This window comes from Quercus robur, chromosome 2 (assembly GCF_932294415.1).
Source record: "Quercus robur chromosome 2, dhQueRobu3.1, whole genome shotgun sequence".
Taxonomy (NCBI): Eukaryota; Viridiplantae; Streptophyta; class Magnoliopsida; order Fagales; family Fagaceae; genus Quercus; species Quercus robur.
The window spans coordinates 71588630-71611531 of record NC_065535.1 but is presented as its reverse complement, the minus strand read 5'-3'; the positions used below and the strand labels follow the sequence as shown (position 1 = coordinate 71611531).

The window sequence follows — 22902 nt, the reverse complement described above, 5'->3', positions numbered from 1 at the left end:
TTTTTTTTTTTTTTTTTTTTTTTTTTGTGGAGGTGTGAAACGGGGACGACGTCGTTTTGTGAAGTTTGTGGAATGGGAAAATTGTTAGGGCCTGTTTGGTTTGTTGAAAAAAGTACAATATTCTGTATTCATTTTCAGTTTTCTGTGAGATTCACCACTTAAAATTTGGTTTGGTTTTAGAATTTATACTTAGTTTTCATTTTTAATGTTCTAAAAGTTATATTTGAATACAAAAAATGAAAACAACTGTTCAGTATTTTCATTTTCTATAAATACAAATACTTTTCCATATTCGTAAATATTGTAAAAAATACAAAATTACTTTTTTTGAGTGATGCGAGTGTGTGTAAGTGAGAGAATTTACTTTTAAAAAAATGACCAAATTTAGGTATGATGTATTATATACCCAAATTATGTATTCAAAACAATTTACCAAACACTATCAAATGTGAAAAGTGATTTTTTTTTTTTTTTTTTGAATTTGAATATAGAATAAAGAAAATGAAAAGTGAATACACTACTTTCTAAAACTAAATAAGATTTTAGCGATTTTCTCTTTTTTATTTTTTATTTTATATATAGTAATAGCATTGATGTTCTTATATTTCAATGGGTTCTATATGTCATTTTTGGGACAATAATGTAAAATCATATGGGCTCCTTACAATTTATGAGCATCTTCTTCTCAAAAAAAAAAAAAAAAAAATTATGAGCATCTTCTTTCTTTTTATTTGTTTTTTAAAGATTTTAAAAAAGACCTACCTTAACATGATCTCATCTTTACTTTACCTAAAGAATTTATAACAAATTCATGTTAATCGTATTACAAATTTTATTATATAATTCATAAAAATTAATGTGTCAAATTTTCAAAACAAAACAACAAATTAATTAAAAATTATTTATTATGTTACCAATGTGGTATTTAATATACTTTTCCAAATCTTTAACATTTTTCTTGAGTTGTTTCAATTTTCAAGCTTCTTGTCCTAGATTTATTTGATGACTATGATGCAGATATAGTGATAATTATTCTTATGTAAAGCATATATAATTAGTTAGTCTTTTTAGTAAACATCTTTGATGTTTCATGAGCTGAATCATCTTGATAAACTTTCAGTGATTTTTATTTTTAAATAATACCCATGTTAATTAACTTCATATGGTCTCTAACACATACACAAAGCTTCACAAATTTAATTAATTACATGGGCCCTTTGCAATTTATTAACGTCTTTTTTCTTTTTATTTGATCTTATCTTAACTTATATAAACAATTCATAAGATATGGATGTTGAGAGTATTACAAAAATTTTACAATATAATCATTATAAATTAATGTGTCAATTTTTAAATACAAAACAAACAATTAGTTAAGAAATTTTTTTTCAAACCCACAACCTCTTGGCACATGGTTTAAAGCCACGGTTTTTTATTTTTTATTTTATTTTTTTTTATACAAAGATAGAATTTTTAGTTCCTCAAATAAGGATAAAATTTCTACTTTAAGTTAATCTAAATTAGTCTAAATATACATGTATGTAAAACTTCCGTTTAAATACTTAAACTCCGACTCTTATCTCTGACATTTCACAAAAATAAACACTTACAGATGTTATTTTATTTTTCATTTACACATATTCTTTCACTAATATATATATATATATATATATATATATATATATAGTGCCTGTCTCTTACAGTCTCACACACCTTGCTAGTTTTGTGGGCATGGCTTGCAAGACTTGGCTCCACTCATTTTCTTTCGTCCCCATTCTCCATCGCCGCTCCTCCACTCTTCCCGCCATGTCTCACCTTCTCAACCGCTCATCCCAATCCGGTCGGCTATTTTCCTCCTCCGCGAACCGGCCATCACCACCACCAACAATTCCTGTCCACGCGCAAGCCAAGCGCGGCTTCTCATCCAAAAACGACGACGTCGCCGTAGCTACTCGTAAGCGCGCGCACACTCTCTCTCTCTAAATATTGAACTTGGTGGAGCTCTGAATCTGATTTCGTAATTAATTAATACTGAATATGTTTGTGTTTTTGTTGTTGTTGTTGTTTATTTTGAATTAGCTGAGGATGTTCGATTTGAAGCGCCATTGAAAATAGTGGAATATCCAGACCCTATTCTGAGGGCGAAGAACAAGCGAATCGATTCGTTCGACGATAATTTGCAGAAACTCGTCCACGAAATGTTCGACGTTATGTATAAGTAACTTCTCTTATCCCAATCCACTTCTTTATTCGTTGTAAATTAATAATATATGTTTCATTTCCGTCTCTCCCATCTATAATGTTACAGTTTTGCAATGCTCACCAGTCAGCACTGTCCCTATTTTTATTATTATGTACCAATCATAAATAAAATTCCAACTTAGAAATAGGGTGCCTTTTGTATAAGCTATTGGAAAACGGTGTTTTGAGTTTAAAATGAGCATTTGTAATAAAAGCTACAAGGAGATATGGTTGCAAATCAGAGTTTTGAGTTTTAAAAAGTAATAACGCTTATTTAAGCTTCCAAAATGCCTAACTAAACGGACTCATTTTCGTGAAAAAAACAATTGAGAAATTTTTTTGTGTCACTTGACTTATTGATTTTAAAAGAACCCATTTTTTATCAATAGGCATAGGAGGAAAAAAGGTGAAGGGGATAATATTATGATTGTCCTAGAGAAAGTGCTTCTTATTTTATTGGAGTAATGCTCCAGACACAACAATTGAGTTAGCAAGCTTTTGCTGGTTCTCATTTGGGCTCCATTGAGATCACTTTTTTTTTTTTTTTTTTTTTTAATTTTTACCACCATTAACAACTTTCACCTCCACTGTTGTGAAATTTTAACAGTATTCTAGGCCATGCCACCATTTCATTGTCACCTCGGCAGTTGTGAAATTGATTTCATTGCTGTTAAGCTTATTCTATGCCATGTCAGCATTTGGTCTGGCATACAACAACAACAACAAAACCTTTAGTCCCAAGATTTTTGTCTGGCATTTACTTAACTATTTTAATAGTGGACGGATGTAAGGGTGAAATTGATAATTTTTTTTAAAGGAGAGAATTGTAACTTTTTAAATTTGAAAGATGTAAATCAAAGCTAAAATTTAAGGACTAAACAATCATTTTGGCCTTATTTTAATATTTAGTGATTTTTTATGGTAGTGTACTATAAGCCTGCTACGGTTAAATCTTTGATGTGTGTTCAAAGTCCATGTTTGACAACTACATTGAGTATTGCTTCATTGGTGAAGATGAAACCTTAATGAATTGGCACTGGCCAAAAGCTTTGCTTTTTTATTTTTATTTTTTAGTTGGTAAGTTACATATGCACCCAATGTGCTGTAACTCATTGGAAGCCAAAAACTTTGCTTTGAGAGTATTTATTTAATATTTTTCATGAAGGTAATTAAAATATGTAGGTATAAAAATTTAGAAGGGTTCATAATGCTTTCCTCATTCATATTTATTGGCTGAAATCCTCTTGCAACCTGTGAAGAAGAGTAAAAAATTGAAATTTGCTTGACTTACCACTCAATGGTGCTGTTGTAAATCTCACTTAATGATTCTCGGCATTGGCCTCATCCTTTCTGGGGGTGGCTACTCTAATCCAATTTCACCTTTTGGATCTCTTTGTAGCTTATAATTTTGGTGAACTGTATACTAAAATTGTTGTTAGTAATCTTTTGAAACACCAAATCAAATCTTTAGTTTTGGAGACTTGTTTAATTAATCCGAAGTGAAGTATTGCTGTCCCTTTTGTAGTTTTCCACTTACCATGAAGCATTTCAAAATTCTGTGCATTATTTATTTATTTTTTTTCTATTGTTTGTTTGCTATTATATTCTTTACAACCTCTTCTGAATACCGAGCTGGTCATGAGGTTCAATAAACTCATTCACTGATACAGTTTACTGTGTTCGAATTGAATGGTTCTGTGATTAGGTTTTATAGAATATAGAGTTAGATTCTTATGAACAATCCTTGCTATTTACAGGAGTGTGAACAATACTTGTTGGCTTCCTTTTCCGCAGAACTGATGGCATTGGCCTCTCAGCACCTCAAGTAGGAATTAATGTTCAACTCATGGTGTTTAATCCTGTTGGAGAACGTGGTGAAGGAGAGGAAATTGTTCTTGTAAATCCAAGAGTATACAAATATTCCAAGAAAATGGTGCTTTTTAATGAAGGTTGCCTGTCCTTCCCAGGGATTTATGCTGATGTTGTGGTATTCAAAGCTGATTGATTCCTTATTATCTCCTTTTTGGTTTCATTTACATTTTGAGTACTCTGTAGGACATGGCCACTTTAAATAAGCAATTTTATTTGGTGCATATTAATACCTTTTTCCAATTCAGCAATAATTCACTTATGGTCTTCTCATAAGTCTTAACTTCATTGTTGACTGGGTTTATAAATATTTGGAATGTGCAAGAGAATATTTTTTTTTAATATATATTGGTAAATTACACATGCACCGAATTAGTAATGAAACCCATGACCTCACCCATGACCTAGAACTTTTAAGGGAGGAGATGCCTGTTGAGCTGGAGCTCATTGGCAATGTGCAAGAGAATCATGAATGCATGTGTAGAAGTTATTGAATGTTTTGTTTGTGAATTCATTTTTATAGGGGCTTAGCTTGAATTGCTCTCTGACTTTGTGTATTTTACTCCTGGCTGCTTCCTCATTTCTTGTTGGTAATAAAAATTAAAAATAAAATTATGAGTTCATATGATCTTTCTCTAAAATACTAAGATATCATTAGGTATTCATTAATAAAAGCCAAGCTGGATCCTCTGAATTTTTTCAAGTTTTCTTAAGATTTCCTTTCTAAAGCTTCTTGAGCTCATTGGCGTCACTTGAATTCTTGTCATGAGCTCAAATCAGAAAGAATATGTTGTAATGCTCTCCATACAAGTTTTTACACTGTTGATTTTTTTTTTTTTTTTTTTGGATTGCACCATACTTACAATGTCTGTCATGTTTGTACTTGCAGAGACCAGAAACTGTGAAGATTGACGCACGGGACATTAAAGGAGCAAGGTTTACTGTCAGCTTGTCTGATCTTCCTGCACGAGTGTTCCAGCATGAATTTGACCATTTGCAGGTCTGTCCTCCATTTTGATTCTAATTTAGTATATCTGGTAATACAACAAAAATCTTGTCCCTTGAAACTTGAAGGAAGGTGTAAATTTTACAGTTTTAGAAGCTAAATCCTATGGTCCAAATGAATCTAAATTTTAAATTAACCTGGAATGTGGACTCACTAGTTAATATGACATACCACTTTTAACCTTCCCCAGATCTTAATAGAATCAGAGATAAGAATAAGTTAGAACTTCATAAGATGCATATGAATGTGAGTCCACTCTTTTCATTCAAAACAAGGGGAAAAAAAGAAACAAAAATGATGCATGAAATTATGAGTGTTCTATTCATTTCAAGTAATTAGTACTATGAAAAAAATAGACAAGGGAATGGAACTACTAATTTCCATCTCGTATTTCTTAATTTGTAATACCAATTGCTTGTTTTTTTTTCCCACAAAGACTTCAAACCTTTTAGCTTTTGATCTGTCATCATCATTTGAAGGAAGAAAGATTCTAATAGTGTACCAGGTTTTAAAACAGATGCTTAGGTTAGGCCATTAGGGTACTGTCAAATCAAGGAAATGGAAACTCTTTGAGATGTAATATCCTTATTATTAGGTGGAGGCATCTGCTTAAATGCCATGAATCTCAGAAAACTTGCTATGTTGCCTTGAGCCATTTATATACCTGGGTTTTATCCATACGAGCTTTAGCAAGGCAATTTATTGATGCAATCATCTTCTTTGGTTTATTCCTCATGGTCCATTTTGTTCTTTGTAAAAAGGTTCCTATCATTTCATAACCACACTTTTTGTGACTTTAATTCTGTATAAGGAACCTGAAACAACACCAAGAATCCAATTCAAACAAGAATGAACATTTATGTCTCACTTTTCTACTGTTGTGATGGCTAAGTATTATAAAAATAAAATTAATCAGATGAAACCTGATAGGCTACAGATTTTTATGGAGGAAGTGAAACAAAATGCCAGGGCTGTAGAAGTGCAGAAGCCCGTTTAAATAGGAGACAAGCGGTGCAATAACCTTATAAGGTGATTGGAAATAAAAATCATAATTTCAAGAGCTTGCTTAAGAAGGAAATCAATCTGGCTTTTAGAGCTGGCTCTAAATGTTGAATATAAAAGGCCAGTGAGCCATAGCTCAACTGACACTTCCTCCTCCCATAATAATGGGATGAAGGGTGAGGTTTTGGGTTTAAGAACCACAAAGTTCATGCGTAACTTACTTATAAATAAAATGTTAAATATAAAGGACAAGAATCCACTTTATAAAATTGAGCTGCATAACAGGCCTGTTCCAATATTTCATAGTGAAAGGACCTATATTATTAGTAACATGGTCTGTTCAATGTAGGCAAACCATTTTGTCTAGGTTTGTGCAGATATGACATATTTCCTTGTATCGTCATTCTTAACACAGCAATATAATGCATTTTGCATATGGTGAAACAATTTAGATTGAACCTTTCCAAAGGAGCATTCATCTATGTTAATGCCTATGAATACTTAAGGGTTTGATTTTTCAGGCCCAGTTTTATGTTTCACCTGTAATTCTTTCTTATAAGATGACTTGAATTTGCAGGGTATTCTATTCTTTGATAGAATGAGTGATGAAGTTCTTGATAGTATTCGCACAGAGCTACAGGTAAGCAAGCATGCCTATAAATCTCATGTTTTCTGATCTCAGAAGAATAGTTTCCCTGCTCCCTTGAAAGTGTATACCACGATGATGCTTAGAACCTTTTGTTTTCATTGGAAAGTATACCTATTGATAAAGGTGAACCAGCAATGAGCAGTGACAACTGCTCTTTGCTTGTATCTGATACACCATCCTTGTTAGATGGCATCAAGAAATTTATTGAACTCAAGCATCATGGGCATTGCTAGCCGATCTTTTGGGTGACTAAATGTGTACAAAAAATTGTTGAAAGCTTTGCTTTTGGTGCAAATTGAAATGTTTTTGAGATTGTTTTGGTCTGCCTTATGTTTTCGGTGATTGTAGTGTAGATTTTCCCTGTGTATTAACAGGATCCTGTCTTTGCAATGGAAAAGGAATATGTTCATTTTGTTTAGGTAATTATGACAGGCTCTAGAAAAGAAGTACGAGGAGAAGACAGGATTGGCAAGCCCTGAAAGAATAGAAACCCGCCAAAGGAAGAAGGCTGCTGCTGGTTTTGGAAAATCTTGAACATGCTGGCTTCCATGGACACATTTGGTTTCCATATTCCATATTGATAATTCTTAATCTTGTTTGTTTCCATTTGTAATATTTTTAACTGTTCTTTTGGTTGCTCATCATATGGGAAAGCTGAGTGCTAGGCATGATGCTGATTGTATTATACGTTGCAGTGCTCTTCCATTCAAGGAGATGGTAGGGAATGTTTGATAGGTTTTCTTGTAATGCAGAAATTAGAGTTTTCAATTTGATTTTCTTAGAAGGCTTCACTCTATTGTCCTATGTTGTATTATTATTTTGGTTGTAGAGCATGCAGGTCTGCTTTAATGTTTCAAAATGTCAATTTCTACTGGTTTATTTGATATCAAGCAAATTTCGGTCACTGCAAGACATTTGAAGTCAGTGTCATTGGCTTCTTTATTTATTTTTTATTTTTATTAATATCTTCAAAAAAAATTTGGGAGATTGGAGAAAAGTAATATCTTTGTTTTAAAAAAGTTGAAAGTCTTTCTTAGGAGAAAAAAGAAAGAAACGAAAGAATAATAGAAAAAAATGAGCAGAAGAAACGAAATTGTGTCTACTTTTCCCTGTTTTTTTTGTTCGAATGAAAGTTCTCTTAAGAATGCGTCCATTTTATTTCTAGAAAACTTCTTTTCTAATCCAGATCATGAGATGAACGCTAGCAATGTTTAACAAATGGGATAATACATTCAAGACTTTCTAGAAACTGGAATTTATTACTTGTATAAACTAAAACAAAAAAAACAAAAAAAAATTCTAGAGACCAGAATCAAGTAAATAAATGTTGTGGATTTGGCAATATAGATTGTTCCATTCCTAGGAAACAATCACATAAGGAGAACAAAATTCACACTGGCATCATTCATCACGCATTCACTCCAAATCAACTAAGTTGGACATGAGAAACCACTGCATCCATGCACTGCATCTGTCCTTGAGGCTAAACCCAGCAAGAATTACCATAAGACTGAACTCTAGTGCTTGATAGCTTGCTTGGCATCAAACAATCAATTGGAGGGACAGTCCTAGTTCTCAGTGTTCCATTTGCTTTCCAACAGAAAGAGCCACACAATTCGAAGTTATAACTTGGAAGTGGTGTTAGTTCTATGTTAGCCAGAGATAGACCGGTGCATGGCAAACTGTTACTGCAGGCAAAATGTAAAGGTTTTACTGTGTATGTTCCCCATATATTCACATAGTTTATGCCTGACACTGCCACAGCTGATGTATCATTACGGCATTTGCTTTTGTCGCTAGCACAGTAAAATTGGTCGATCATGATTGGAATTTCAACTTCATAAACTTGAATGTTTGAGAATGTGATTCCTTGGACAGAACCGTAGCCTCCCTGCGGTTGAAAACTATAAGAAAATGTCTAATAGGAGATGTAAGTTGGATGAGTTTGAAATAGGTTCTAGTTACCTAGAGTAGAATATTGTGAGTGATTATGTAAATATGCTCTTAATGGCATTTATGATTTGAATTAAGAAGAGGTAATCGATAGTGTATACTGATAATGTTTATAATTTATACCTGCCATGTCTTTATTCTGACACCAGTCAGTGTATTATGCAGTGTGACATCTCGGACGATGATATTTGAAACACAAGCTTTGGTTTTACCCGCTCCCAGTGCTCCAATGCTGATTCCATGTCCAGGTCCACAGTTGATGTTGTGTATATAAATATTTGAGCATCCAGTTTGTATGGATATGCAATCATCTCCTGCAGAATGCAGTCGTTTTTATCACCCTTTACATAACTACTCATGACACAGGTTCCTTTGGTCTGACACCAAGTTGTACAACTAGGCATGTGGGCATTGAGAATTTTTAGATCTAGGATTTTCTATCTTAGTATCTGAGAGAAATAGAGAGAGGTTTATATATGCTTCCATTTGTTTTAGTTGGTTGTTTTCCAAGTAAATTCTTATTCTTTTTTATATTCCCTGCTTGATTGTTTAATATCTTTTTGTTCTTCATTTCAGCTTACAGCAAGTGAACAACTGCTGATAGTGTTTGTGAAATTACGATAAAATTCTACTCCTATCTAGAATGAGTGATGTTAGGGATACTATAAATTTTACCACATTCATTACCCATCACTATTAAGTTTTATGTAATAAAATTAATAGGAGCTATAGCATTTTCCATTTAGAATTTTAGAGTTACATACCACATGCAAGATTAGCTCTGTAAATGGTTACATCTTGAGAGTTTTGTAGGTGAATTCCATCTGTATTGGGGCTATCAGATGGGGCTGAAATACGTATGTCGAAAACCTGAACACCTATGCAATTGTCAAATTTGAGGTGGGTTCTAGCACTGTTTTGTATCGTTATGCCGCTTACTGTCACAGCTTTACTTCCATAAAACCTCAATGCCTGTTTACCATAATAGCACCATACATATACAAAAGCTCTTTTAGAGTACAGCATTGCTAGAACATCGTGAATAGTAGAGCACAAGTTAAGGTTGCTACCGTTGGTTTGGTGCTTGGCATTCTTCCATTGTCATTCCACCAGTCTGAGCCTTGTCCATCTATAACACCTTTTCCTAAAATTGTAATTCCTTTAAGATTTTTGAATTGCAGCCATTGTAAGAGACCTGAACCCCAAGGTTGAGAGCTTGTAGGGGCTATAATTTTGCCATCCAACTGCATTATATTTGACTAGTAAGTACTGGCTCATATATTTAACAATAAGAATTAACACATTTTAGCATAACGGTTTCTAGTCTAGGGCCCAAACAATGCGCAAGACAGTTACTATTCTTTGTGTCGATGCTTTTATTTTTATTTTTGTACAATAAAAAGTTTAGTGTTTCTTCCAACTACGAAACAAAATCATCAACATAAGTGCTTTACTTTGTGTGGCATTGTTTTGTTATATTAACTATTTTGAGTGCTTGTAAGAAAATAAGGTCAATAAATTTATTTATAGATGAATTTCTACCATGGTATGTTGAATAACCTATACATTGTACGATGAGCTTCACATGTCAAAAAAAAAAAAAAAAAAAAAAGCTTTCATGTACTCAAACAAATCACTAAAAAACTTATGAGAACCATAGTTATAACAATCTCCTAATTTCTATATGACATAGAAATTGATCTTCAAATTCAAATTATATTGCATCAAAACACTAAAATTGTGCAATTCACTATGACTAAAATACTAACATCAACTAAGGGGAAAAAAAGAACACAAAAAAAAAATATAATACCACAAATCATTAAATTAAACAATTAAAAATAATATTATTACTTTTTGTCATCTATTTACAATTTATTTTGAAAATTTATTTATTTTAAAAAAATTCATATTTAGAATAGGTACTCTCAACCCAAATTTGAATTTTTCCATTTTTAAGTAAGTGCACAAAAATGGACCAAAGTAGACCGAATTGGATCAAAACAACCAAAAAGGGACCTATTGGACTGTAATGGGCTGCAGTGGACCTAAATAGGCCGAACTGTGCAAAACAAAATGACTGAACCAAACTGGACCGAAATAGATCAAACGTACCGAACTGGACCGAATCATCAATCACACCACCTTTTTTTTATTGATTTGTTCTTCTAATTTTTTGATAGTATTAAATATATTAACCAATTGAATTTATACATTCATTTTGGACTTTTTTTCCCCTAATAATATCTAGGATGGTTTAATATATTTAATATTATAAAAAAAATAGAGGAACAACTCAATAAAAAATGGTAACACGGTCGATGATGTGGCTCAATAAGAGCATGATAACATTAAACATTATACTTCGACTATTAGATATTATATAGGTATAATTATAGCTGATATGGTAATGAAATATGGGGTTAATAATTTATTAGTGAACCTGAAATTGAATGTTTGGTTGACAATTTGGGCCAGAGAAAGTGATTGGTTTGACGAGGAACACAAATCCATATGGAACAACCATGGTTGATCCTTCCACTTTGCAAGCTGCTGCCCATGCTGCTTCAAATGCCTGCATTGCATTATTACATGGACAAGTTAAAAAATAATAATCTAGCCAAAGAAGAAAAAAAAAAAAGAGAGAGCATATATTGTAACAGTACTATTAATAATTGTAGTCATGAGTTACGAGTCACGATTATTTGTCAAAAAATAATGCTAATGATAATAATTCTCTCCAAACTAGTTTGGAGAGAAACCTTTTAAACTCCTCCTATATTTTTTTATTAAATGTGAATTTTGAACATTTAACTAGTTGAATTTCATGCTATTTTTGTTCATAACACACATGTCAAATTTCATTTAAATTGAATGTTATTTACCATTTGATCAATAGACTCATTTTTTATGCATAATTTTAGATTACAAAAATTTAAAATTTAAACATTTGATTGATGACATCATTATTGATCTTTGATCTTTTTGAAATTTGTAAGCATGAACGATATAATAAGAACATGCAATCTAACTGCTAGATTTTTAAAATTCACATCCAATAAAAAAATATTGTAAAGTTTAAAGGGTTTTGGTGATGATGCCTGATGTCATTTAGATATTGGTCTTAATTTGTATTTTGTACTGCTACATGCCTACATGGGATCTTTGCCAACTCTACAATAATAGAAATTAGAAATTAATTGACACCCAAAAAAAAAAATTTTAATAAGGGATAACAACTGGTTGACTATCCAATATTCTGCTTCTTCTTTTTTTTCCTTCTACTTTTTAATGATTATGATTTCCCTTTGACTTTATCTCCTCTTGCTTATGTGGCCATTTCGTTATATGCAAGCAAATATTTTAATCTTGAAGTAACCAGCTGATTGTCCCTCACGTTTGCACCAAGTGCCACAACACATAGTGGGTAACTATTCCATGACTCTTCCTTCTGCTTGATAACTTTGAACTACATGTTTGATTTTGTTTCTTAACAGAAAGTTCTGCATTTGGCCAATGAATCAGTTAGCAAATTTTGTTGTTAGAGTCATCACTAAATAGTAGAAATCATCTTCAAGTTTCTAAAATGTTGATATTCATCTTTGGTTGTCTAATGAAATTCATAATGAAGCTTACATGTTCAATAAGCTGAATTTATAGGGTATATAGCTTTAGAAACTTACCTCATCTGTACCTCAAGAATCAACAATGTAGATTACCATTATATCTAAAATATGAAAAAGCACATATTTTTGGTTTTTATAATGAGTATATTATTAATTGGCTATGTACAATTTGAAATATTATGAACTAATAAGAAGGCTTTTTAGAGTCACCTTTGTGTCGTCGGCATATCCATTGCCTTTAGCACCATACTCTAGTACATTAAAGATGGCATAGTTCCAATGTCTTGGTTGCGGTATGTAACTTTGCGAAGCACCGCAATTCTCAAAGCTTGAAGACCAAACAAACAAGGCAATGAGAAGAACTAATGTAAGCCCTTTAAGGTTAGACCTACTCATCTTCAATTTTTTGTGGGGGTCTGTTTGGGTAACCAAGAGGGTATGTGGGCTTAGGAGTATATATAGGTAGAAATGCTTATGCCACTAGGCACCAGGTGCATTGCACATGAGCTGACATTCTAGTTTAATAATAAAAAGATTTGTTTTATATCTTCTAATTTTCATTATTATCTTTATCTTATTTTAAAATGAAATCATGGGTACCCAGTTACATTACAGGCTGATCAATTAGAGGTGTAAAATGAGCCCAGCTTAACTCAATTTGCCTACTTTTTTTTATTGATTTAAAAGAATACATTCTAGCTATTGAAAGGTTTTGACCGTTCCCGGACACTTTCGTTTTGGCAAATAATAGAACATCTTGCCATGTTGTGGCATGCTGGCCGGTTAATATATATATATAAAAAAGATATGAAGAATTATTTGAAGGGAACTTGTAAGGGAACATTAGTATGTTTCCATGATCAGAATATGATCAAAACAATTCAGTTTATTACAATTACAATTTGATTTTCTAAATCTAACAATGTTGTGTGTCATTTAAAATTTTTAAATGACATAATTTTGTGCACTAAAAAAGAATATGATGAGATTTTGGATACACATGTAAATTTATAATAGTTAATCTAAATCATGAAATGGATCAATTTCATAATCACTTCGGCCCGTTGAAGATTTGTATAAGTAGGGATATCATATGGGATTTTCATTTTATGGTTCATCCAAGGGAGAAAGTTCAAGATATGATAAGAAAATACATTGTCTTATACAGAGGTAACGTGAAAAGATTGACTTAAAATTAAGATGAACCAAGCTATTTGTTATTCCTCATCTTTTGCACAAAATGTATTTTCATTCAGCTAGCGTGGCAAGTCAGTTGGATTTTAATTCAGAAAGTGCTGATTCAGCCAATAATGGAAACTACTCGTTATCATCTTGATTGGGAGGAGGATTCAGGTAAAAACCATGCTAAACTTAGGAAAGAAAAAAAAACATTCACCTGATGTTTCACTGTAACTTGCTGAAAAGGATAGTTACTTTGGTAAGAATAAATTGAGATAGAGAAGGTCTTGAACTCTTTGTATATCCAGGACAGTAAGACTGATGAGTCTTTAAAACAAATCTGTAAGTTTAGCCCAATGGGAAGAATGTGGCCAGCAAGGTACCCTTTTTTGTGTGGGATAGTAAGAATGTAGCTACAAGGTGCCAATTCAGGCACAAAACCTGACTTTGAGATCACAAATCCATAGCCATTTATCCTGGAAGAGAGCGGTTTATAATCATTTCAATAAAAGAAGGATTGTCAGATTGTAATTAATACAGCAAGGGATTAAAAGCAACACAAATTTTCATTTAAAAAAATGGTGCAACAAAACAAAAACAAGTCGTCATAGCGCAAAATTTCTGCAGAAAGCTTTTCTGCCACCAACTACTAGTAGAAGCTAGAGTTACTGCAATTAACCAAATCAAATAAAAAGAGAATTCAAGGCTTTACTTTATCCACTAACAATATGAAATCTTACCAACCGGTAATCTCAGAAAAGAAAAGAGATGCTACAATCAGATCATCTTTGGGCCTCAGTCAAATGATGCTTCTGATATGTGGGAATGAAATGTCACATTCCTTTTTAAGCATGATTGTAATGATGCAGCTTGTATAACAAAACTTTTCCACCAGCATTTCCCATGGCCATGAAACCACCACCAGGACTGAAATCCAAACATAGTGGATATTGTAGGGACTTCTTGAGGGGAGGCCAGTTTGAGAACACCGTAAATGATGGAACATGTATCAACTTTAAGCTGTTCTTCTTCATGCTAGATGAAATAGCCAATATTTGAGCATCATTGTTAAATTTCAGAAAGTCCACTTTGGTGGTTAGATTTTCTATGGTCTTGATAGGCTTTCTCTTGCCCCCTAAGAACTCCTCTCTGTTGTAAACATTCACAATCCCACTGTCTGAACCAGCTGCAAACAATTTTCCATTTGGGGAAGTTGAAAGACTAGTACTGTTTATGCAACCTGCATCAACAGCCTTATGGAAGCAAGCCCTTGTTCTCAAGTCCCAATGGTAGACCTGGCCATCACCACCAGAGCTCAATAATTGCTGACCATCATCAGCAAAAGCTAAAGAACGAGCTGTTCCATTCATCTTTAGTGTCCCGATCAGTTCCTTTGTTTTGGTAGAAACCAGCAAGATATAACCTTCATTTCCCACAAAGGCAATTGTACTTGAATCAGGGGAAACCTCAAAAACTTCCAAGCTTTTCTCCTCCCTGCCAACCAGGGGGCCAATTTTATCAACTTTTGCTTTCACTAAATCAAAGCTATAGAAGAACTTTCTCCTTCCAGCTACAATAACCTGAGACCCATCAGGCAAGAAAGATGCCTTTCGAATGGGGCAATCATCAAGGAAGATACTTTGTATCTTGGTATTCCGTTTGCCATCAATCTGAAAAAATCTAAGTCTTCGATCCAATCCTGCAGTTAGTAGCAGCTGCGCATTTCGATGGAACTGAACTGAATTTATTGGAGCATTTGAAGGATCCTCTGCATTTGCATCTACAAGTCTTGAATATTCAAGACGTCCAGGCAACAACTTAGTGCTGCTCCTCACAACTAGGTTTTCATTTGTTTGAAGGATATCTTCAACAGCTTCAACATTCTTGTAATTATGGGACAGTACTGCCCCATTTTCTTCATCCGATGATTCATCATCAAAAGATGTATCATTCCTTGACCTTGAATCAAATTGGGCCCACTCTGTGCCAGGGTTCAGCTTAATATGCTGAGCCCTCAGTCTCAACACATAGTCTGAACCTGAAATCAAACTCTCATCCTCTTCCTTCCTCAATTTCCTTAATCTATTAACTTTAGCAATATTTATTTCGGTTTTATCCTCTTCCTCATCCACCCAGACTGGTTTTCTTTGCTTAGTTTCTAGCTCGTCATTGCTTATTTCTGATAATTCTGCATCCTCTTCATGAACAGAAAGCATGCTATTTGCAGAACGATCCATTATGAATAAAGTAGAACCTTTCTCAAGCTTGTCTTGAATCTCTTCCTTATCTTCCTTCCCGAACTCAACAGGGGAATATAGAGATCCAAACAAAGAGTTTTCAAGCTTCTTCATTTCTCTTTCTTGCTCAATTACTAGCTTCTCATTCTCTTCATTGTGTTCTTTCTTTTTCTTTTTCTTATTCATCCTTGAAACATCCAAATATTCGTTTTGAGCATCTTCATTCCCTTGCATGGAGGAGAGGTCATTGATATCCTCCCTTTTAGTCTTTTTAGCTTTACTTTTGGGGGGAATATTTTGCGATATTAAACTCATCTTTGACAAGAAAAATCCTTCTTCTGCAAAACCAAACAAAATGCAATTTAAACAATGTACAAATTAACAGCCAAAAGATCTCTTGCTTTGGAATATTTACAGCAAACTGAAACATAATTTAGTCAAGGAATTATATCATGGAACTTCTTTTTTAAAGTAAGTAATGCTATTGAAAAAAAGCACAAAAATAGGCGCAGCTGTGCAAGCCTCTTACACAGAATGTTTTATATCATGGAACAGTAATTTCATGTTCAGGGTAAATCATAAATTATTTCTCATTTTGATCCACCACCTTTGTAAAATATTTAGCAACTAAGACAAAAATTTAATTGTAAACTAAAAAATATTGAAATTCTAAGAGAACTCACAAGGTAGAGCCCAATATAGTTCAACTTGTGAAAAAAATAGAGTTGCAGTATATATATCTAAAGCTCCACATGCAGATACACAGACTTAGAACAGGTCAATGTTCTCTAACAAGCATAAGACCTTTGAAGTGATCCCAAAACATCAAACCTGAAATGTCAATGCTACCAATATAATTAAGAATCACAATCATCCTTTTGAGTTTAAAAGATATACAAATATTTTGATTTGATTAGTAATAGATATTTTAGTAAAAATAGAAGAGACATCATGTAAACGGGATGTGTTACTTGATCAAAGAATTACATACAAAAAGAAATAAAATCAATAAAAGAAACATACGAAACAGAGAAATGCACTTCAGGGAAAAACTCACAGCCTTCCTAAATATCACCAGAAGTAAATAGCATCAAGATGTCAGTCTTGCACGCACACGGGTCTGTTTTGAGATAATATATTTTCATTGGCTTATTACTTTGCTTTAAAATAAGCTATGTACTAGAAAATGTGAGGCTTTAAAGTGAAAATAACACCTATCCAAACACACACACAGTACATCATATGTAACTGTCAAACTCACAAATGTCCTAATGATTACTGGCCACCACGCACAATTTAATATGACCATATAACATAATAAATTAAAGACGTATTACATGCATATAATGTTCTTTTGTGCTCTCTTCACACATAAAATCTGGAATTTTCTCAACCAAATAATTGTACACATTTGCTTTCATAAAATCTGGAATTTTTTCACTTTACTACCATTTTTTATTTCCAGCATTCTATTAGTTTCTCTTTTTGATTTGATTGTAATGGTTTATGATACTTCGCATTCACCATTGTGAACATAGAGTTCTTGTTTCTTTATCAATTAATTCTGATTAATAATATATAAATTAATTAATTAATTAAAGATAAAAACCATACGCATACAATGTTCTTTTGTGCTCTCCAAGTTGTAATCATCTATTCTAAAGACAAGTTCATAAGTCCTAAACTGGTCTTTCCTCAAAACGAGTTTAGAATTTGAATTTTCTAAAAACGAGATCAAATAAAATTTAATTCACTTGAAATTTGTCTTTCCTAAAGATGAGTTCAAATAAAATAAATTGAGACAAAACCCATCTTCCCAAAAAATGAGGTTCTTTTGAAATGGCGTCTACTGAATATTTGGACAAGGAAGTTTTAGCAAACATCTACTACATATTTAGAAACGTTTACGAAACATCTAATAGATATCTAGCTGAACAGTTGCAAAGGCATTATAAGCCCTATAATTTCTGGGAAAAAAACATACAAAGCACCTTAAAAGGAATTGCATATATAGAAAATGGGTAATATCAAGCAACATCAACTTCCAAAAAAATATAAAAATCTCAATAAGCAAAAGCTGGAAGCACCATTTTCACAAATTTTTTTTTTTTTTTTTTTTTTTGATAAGTCAAATTAAAATTTTTTTTTATAGGTAATAAAAACTTTTATTGAATAAACTGAACATCGTGTTCATGATGATGAACACTCTGGACATGAAAAAATACAAAAATCTCAAGAGCTAAAGCTAATAGATTGTAGGAAAGCAGAAATTGAAATGCATTATTTAAAACCCCAAATGCGAGTCCACTAAAATAAAGTACCAAAAATAAGACGTTTTAAAAGATCTTAGGATCTCTCATTATCTTCAAAGATACGGTTGTTACGTTCATGCCAAACTAACCAAATAAGACAAGCTGGAATCATAATACAAAGACTTTGAAACTTCCAAGACTCTTAAGACAAATTTTTAATTGATATTAACATAAACACATTTTACTGCTGGCAGTAATACTTCTGCCCTACCTTCATCAAGTTCTAAGGCATCCTAGTGAGCTACCTAAGGAACAAGACTTACTGATTATTAAGTCTAGTCATGAGTCATGAAAAAGGTTAAGGAAGCTGCATACTAATCAAATGACCACTAAGAATGTCTGATCTCCATAATGTCCCATTTTCATATTCAATTATTAATTTTACCCAAAAAAAAAAATCAGTTAAAAAAACAAAGACAATGAAATGCACAATCTCAGCATCTTCCCAATTCAATGATTATACATACAGATGGGCCAGCTGATCAATACTCAAAAAATCACAACCACTACAATTTTATCTTTCTGGTTTATGTATATTTGTGTGTGTGTCTGTGGAAAAAAATTTCATTAAAAGCCAAAATGCGTGCTACCACAGTACATGGGCTGTGTACAGAAGTAGACACAAAACTGAACACAAAATATAAACAAAAAGGAACAGCAACAACTCAAGGAATTAATAGATTCTAGGAACCCCCTCTACAGAAAATTGACAATGACGGTAAAGACCACCCATATAAAGAATTCAGAAATAAGTGTTTCAATTTAGCAATGAGCATGGAATATGATTGGACCTACCACTGTACAGCAATAGCAATCCCACTACCATGATTAAGAAGAATGCAAAATCTTTTTATAATGTAATTTTTTATTCATCATATAGAGGGAATGTACAAAACCATATAAGCTTACCTTCAATTCTGCACTTTTCAGAACCTCCTCTGTAGGAACTTCAAACTCAGGCCTTTTGGGAGGCTTCCTTACTCCTAGCTTTCTAAGATCAAGATCCTGCGATAAAGACATGGAGCGATTAAACGAGACAACTAAGCATTCTTAGAAACAAAATAAATATATAAAACTATATATATAAATATATAAATATATATATATATAAATCATTGAGATCCCAAATAATACATTAGAGAGTAACGCATACACTCACAAACCCAATTACAACACTTGACAATTCCAAAGCTGTGTAATATAATGCTACTCAAAACCACCATTATTTGTATTACATATTGCCTATAATTTTCACAAACCAAAAGTTCTCTAATCATATAAAAAAAAAACTTAAAAAAATTAGAAGAAAATCACATTGCAAATATATCTCTCCAAAAATATTTTGGGTTCCTAAGGGGCGGAGGGAGGGGGGGCACTTGCCCCCCCCTGGCCTTCTCAATATTTCTCAAGCAGTAGTGGTGTAAAATGCAGTAAAAGTCCCCACTTGACAGTTGACACAAAAGACAATCTACTTTTTCTTGTTATTTATATTTATTAGCTTGTCAACAATTCTCAGAAAATTTTACATTCACATGGCAACACTTTTTTTACATAATGGGTCCCATCTAATAGTACTTTTTTTTTGCACACTACTTTGCCAACTACGACTGAAAAAAAAAAAAAAATATATATATATATATATATATACTGAATTGGACTTTGAAAGAAAAAATCTATGTTTATGTGTAATGTTCCTACTTTAGCGCCTCACCAGTTGGTTTCCAGCTTACAATTTTTTTTCTAGTTATCAACCTTTTCAATATCAAACTTGAGTTTTTGCTATAAACTCGAATTTTAACGACATAAAAAAGTAAAAATGTCTATATGAAATTTTAGAAGCATTCATGGAATTGAGTTGCATATAATCGAATAGAACTTCATAAGCATATTGCTATATTCTTAATATTTTTACATTGCTTTATTTTTCCAATTTATTTTAAAGATCCAAATTACATGTTTAAATTGTGTGTATTTAGTATCGATTAATTTATCTTAGATTAATTCTACCTTCAATCTTGTCTTTTAATCTTGCCCCCCCAACTTGAAATTCTAGCTCCGCCATTGGTTCCTATATCCTCTCCATTAATATTTTGGTGGCAATGCACAATTGCAATACAAAAGGGGTTGACATTTTTTTGAAAAAGCTAATAGTAGACACAAATTACTACCTGGGAATACAATATCTCATACAAGGCACCAGTATATAATGTAAAGTCTAGGGGTGTAATCGGTTCGGTTCGGTCGGTGACTCGGTGTTGAAGACAGTTTGACAGTTTTTGCACCGAACCGAGAATTTCGGTTTTAACATATTGAGCACCGAAACCGACTTGTAAGGAAGGAACGCTGAACTGACCAATTGCATTTGGTTTCGGTTCTGTTCAGTCGGGTTTCGGTGTTTGGTATGTGAGAAACAAAAGCAAGAAAAAAAATAGAAAAGAAGAAATTTTTTCATCAAACAAAGACTTTATTGGCAGACAAAATCAGTACAAAAACTAACAATAAAAGCAACCAACACAGACTCTGTTTTCAACCCAAAATAGAGAGCAACACAGGAAAAAAAAATAAAAATAAAACACAAACTAAGATTAAGCAAACATCACATCGTGTTTTCTTAGAAACCAAACAGATCAAAGAAAAAAAAACTATTTCCCTTTGCTTTCCCACATTTTCTCAACACCCAATCACCAAGCAAACACAAAAAAATATACTCAAAATCATGTATATATTTCGAGAACATACCAAAATAAGGAGAAACCTATTTCCCTTTGCTTTCCTACATTTTATCAGCACCCAAACACCAAGCAACAAGCAAACACAAGAAACATATACTCAGAATCAAGAAGATTGTATTTTCTTTTTTCTTTTTTTGGTTAAACGTTTTTGGGATTCCTTGAACTTTGTTTCTGAGAGACTAAAAGAAATGGAGAAGAAAGAGGGTTGTGGCGGAGAACAGCTACAGCTTGAAGTGAAAGAGAAGAGCTAGAGAGAAAATTAAGGAAGGGGGCGGCTGAAGAAAAGAAAAGAGAAGATAAAATGTGGTATTTATATCATGCTACTAGGGTTTTTCGGTTTGAACGCACACCCCTATATTAAACTAGTAACTTGGTAAAGAAAATTTCACTTATTTCAAGTTTTTCAATCACCAAAATGAAAGAGAATGAAATCCAGTCACAAAACTGCAGTTCCTAAAACAAAAAATTATGTGGGTGTAGTTCATATCAACGCATCAGCCTCCAGAAATTGAAGCTTTAATTGCTTCCACAAAATTACTTCCTAGTTCCTACAACAAAACACTAGAAACCACCTCTACTCTCTCTCTCTCTCACACACACACATACACACTTCAAAAACAAAACACACCCAGATAATGGAAAACAAATTTTTTTTGAAAAAGATATAATTTTTATTAGGGTTTCTCAGTTCTACCAAAAAAAAAAGAACCTTTAATGGGTAATCATGAAGCATAATAACAAATATGAATTGGTTTGTTGTATTGAAAAATAGAGGTTAAGGCTTACCTTGCAAAGCAATGGCGAGAAGATAGTTTACCAATGAAACGGAGAGAGAGAGAGAGAGAGGAGAGTGGACGAGAACAGAGGTGAGAAGGGACCCAACTGGGAGCGGCGGTCGTCAAGGGTTTTGTTGATTTTTTTTTTTTTTTTTTTTTTTTTCTTTATAATTTATTTTTATCTTTATATAAATTTTTCTTTAGATTACTGTCACTCCAATTTTTGTGTTCGGCTGGATCAGCTTATTTTGTTTTTTATTAATTTTTTTTTTTTTAGTATACTAAAATATACTTCTAGTCTTTTGCCTTAAAAAAAGTGAAGTTTAAAAAACACAGTATATAAAAGATAAAAACTAAGAGATAAAAGTCAAAGATAATAATTCAGCTGTGTTTATACCTAGAAAATAGGTAATGCTGATTATTTTTTGATGCAAACACGGGCAGCACTGCAGCCAACCTAAGGGTTCAAAAAATTATATATAAAATGGAAAAAAAAATTGTTTTGACCTCCTAAAATAAAATTTTGAATATTTTAATCCTAAATTTTGTTTAGACCTAGTTGAAATAAGCTTGAATATAATTAGTTTAGGAGTACTACTTTTACGATATACTAGTATTATGCCTGTACGACACATGATTTAATTAAAAATCATATGTAATTTAAATAAAAGATAACGACAACTAAGTTTTTATATTTATCTAAAAAATTGATAGAGATGTATGGAAAAAAAAATCGATAAGAACAATTATAATTTTTAGTCTATCCATAAGGTGTTTTAAAAAAATAAAAAAATAAAATTAAAGGTTGATATTAGTAGTTGTATATGCGTATTAAATTATAGTTAATATGAACTATTAGTGTGAAACCAAAATTCAAATCCCCTAAAATGCTAGAACTCCTAAATCTCCTATTGCTAATTAAATAAATCACTTAGAAATTATAGATAAATTAATAGTAACAAGATTAGATGAAGAATTTTCTTATTGTATTCAAATTGAGTTTTTATTAACTTAGAAATTATAGGAGAAGAGGATAAGAACAAAAATATATATATATATATATATATATATTTAAAAATCTAATAAAAAATTTATAGAAAAATTAATTAGATTATTATTTTTCATTTTATAGATAGCCATAATTTACTTACTTATATATCATGTTTACACATGCATAATAGTTGGTGATCTGTATGAGTTGTGCATGTAATGGAGCTGCAATATAATGATATTGTATGACTGAGAGTGAGAGCATGTTTGTGTGAGCACACTTTGGAATAACTTTTAATTTCATGTATGTTTTCTTCTAAAACAAAAAAT

General features: G+C 32.3%; 3 protein-coding genes across 5 annotated transcripts; 1 reads left to right on the top strand and 2 right to left on the bottom strand.

The window, feature by feature from the left end:
- The first annotated feature begins 1672 nt into the window (after nucleotides 1-1672).
- LOC126714858 (peptide deformylase 1B, chloroplastic/mitochondrial) lies at nucleotides 1673-7681 on the top strand. The gene is made up of 6 exons (XM_050415247.1): nucleotides 1673-1954; nucleotides 2080-2218; nucleotides 4036-4228; nucleotides 5000-5110; nucleotides 6696-6758; nucleotides 7200-7681. Exons 1-6 carry the CDS (start codon nucleotides 1732-1734, stop codon nucleotides 7299-7301), a joined length of 831 nt encoding a protein of 276 aa, XP_050271204.1. The 5' UTR covers nucleotides 1673-1731; the 3' UTR covers nucleotides 7302-7681.
- A 276-nt stretch (nucleotides 7682-7957) lies between these two features.
- Nucleotides 7958-12823, bottom strand: LOC126714857 (polygalacturonase At1g48100-like). The gene is made up of 6 exons (XM_050415246.1): nucleotides 12557-12823; nucleotides 11164-11295; nucleotides 9791-9964; nucleotides 9485-9692; nucleotides 8844-9034; nucleotides 7958-8658 (listed from the first exon to the last, which is right to left on the bottom strand). Exons 1-6 carry the CDS (start codon nucleotides 12740-12742, stop codon nucleotides 8251-8253), a joined length of 1299 nt encoding a protein of 432 aa, XP_050271203.1. The 5' UTR covers nucleotides 12743-12823; the 3' UTR covers nucleotides 7958-8250.
- A 1249-nt stretch (nucleotides 12824-14072) lies between these two features.
- On the bottom strand, nucleotides 14073-21718 carry LOC126714853 (U3 small nucleolar RNA-associated protein 18 homolog). Of its 3 annotated transcripts, none has more exons than XM_050415242.1 (3): nucleotides 21593-21718; nucleotides 18984-19079; nucleotides 14073-16100 (listed from the first exon to the last, which is right to left on the bottom strand). In XM_050415242.1, exon 3 carries the CDS (start codon nucleotides 16075-16077, stop codon nucleotides 14371-14373), a length of 1707 nt encoding a protein of 568 aa, XP_050271199.1. In that variant the 5' UTR covers nucleotides 16078-16100; nucleotides 18984-19079; nucleotides 21593-21718; the 3' UTR covers nucleotides 14073-14370. The 3 variants fall into 3 exon arrangements, with proteins under 3 accessions (XP_050271199.1, XP_050271201.1, XP_050271200.1); XM_050415244.1 differs by having other exon boundaries at nucleotides 14073-16094; XM_050415243.1 differs by lacking the exon at nucleotides 21593-21718 and adding an exon at nucleotides 20814-21044.
- Between the last annotated feature and the right edge of the window lie 1184 nt (nucleotides 21719-22902).

Coding starts and splice junctions, on each gene's coding strand:
- LOC126714858 (XM_050415247.1), top strand. CDS start 1,732: ATGGCTTGCAAGACTTGGCTCCACTCATTTTCTTTCGTCCCCATTCTC. Junction 2,219..4,035: donor ATGTTCGACGTTATGTATAA/GTAACTTCTCTT, acceptor CCTTTTCCGCAG/AACTGATGGCATTGGCCTCT. Junction 4,229..4,999: donor GGATTTATGCTGATGTTGTG/GTATTCAAAGCT, acceptor TTGTACTTGCAG/AGACCAGAAACTGTGAAGAT.
- LOC126714853 (XM_050415242.1), bottom strand. CDS start 16,077: ATGAGTTTAATATCGCAAAATATTCCCCCCAAAAGTAAAGCTAAAAAG.
- LOC126714857 (XM_050415246.1), bottom strand. CDS start 12,742: ATGAGTAGGTCTAACCTTAAAGGGCTTACATTAGTTCTTCTCATTGCC. Junction 9,965..11,163: donor AACCAAACATTCAATTTCAG/GTTCACTAATAA, acceptor AATATAATGCAG/TTGGATGGCAAAATTATAGC. Junction 9,035..9,484: donor CAGAGCTAATCTTGCATGTG/GTATGTAACTCT, acceptor TGCATTCTGCAG/GAGATGATTGCATATCCATA.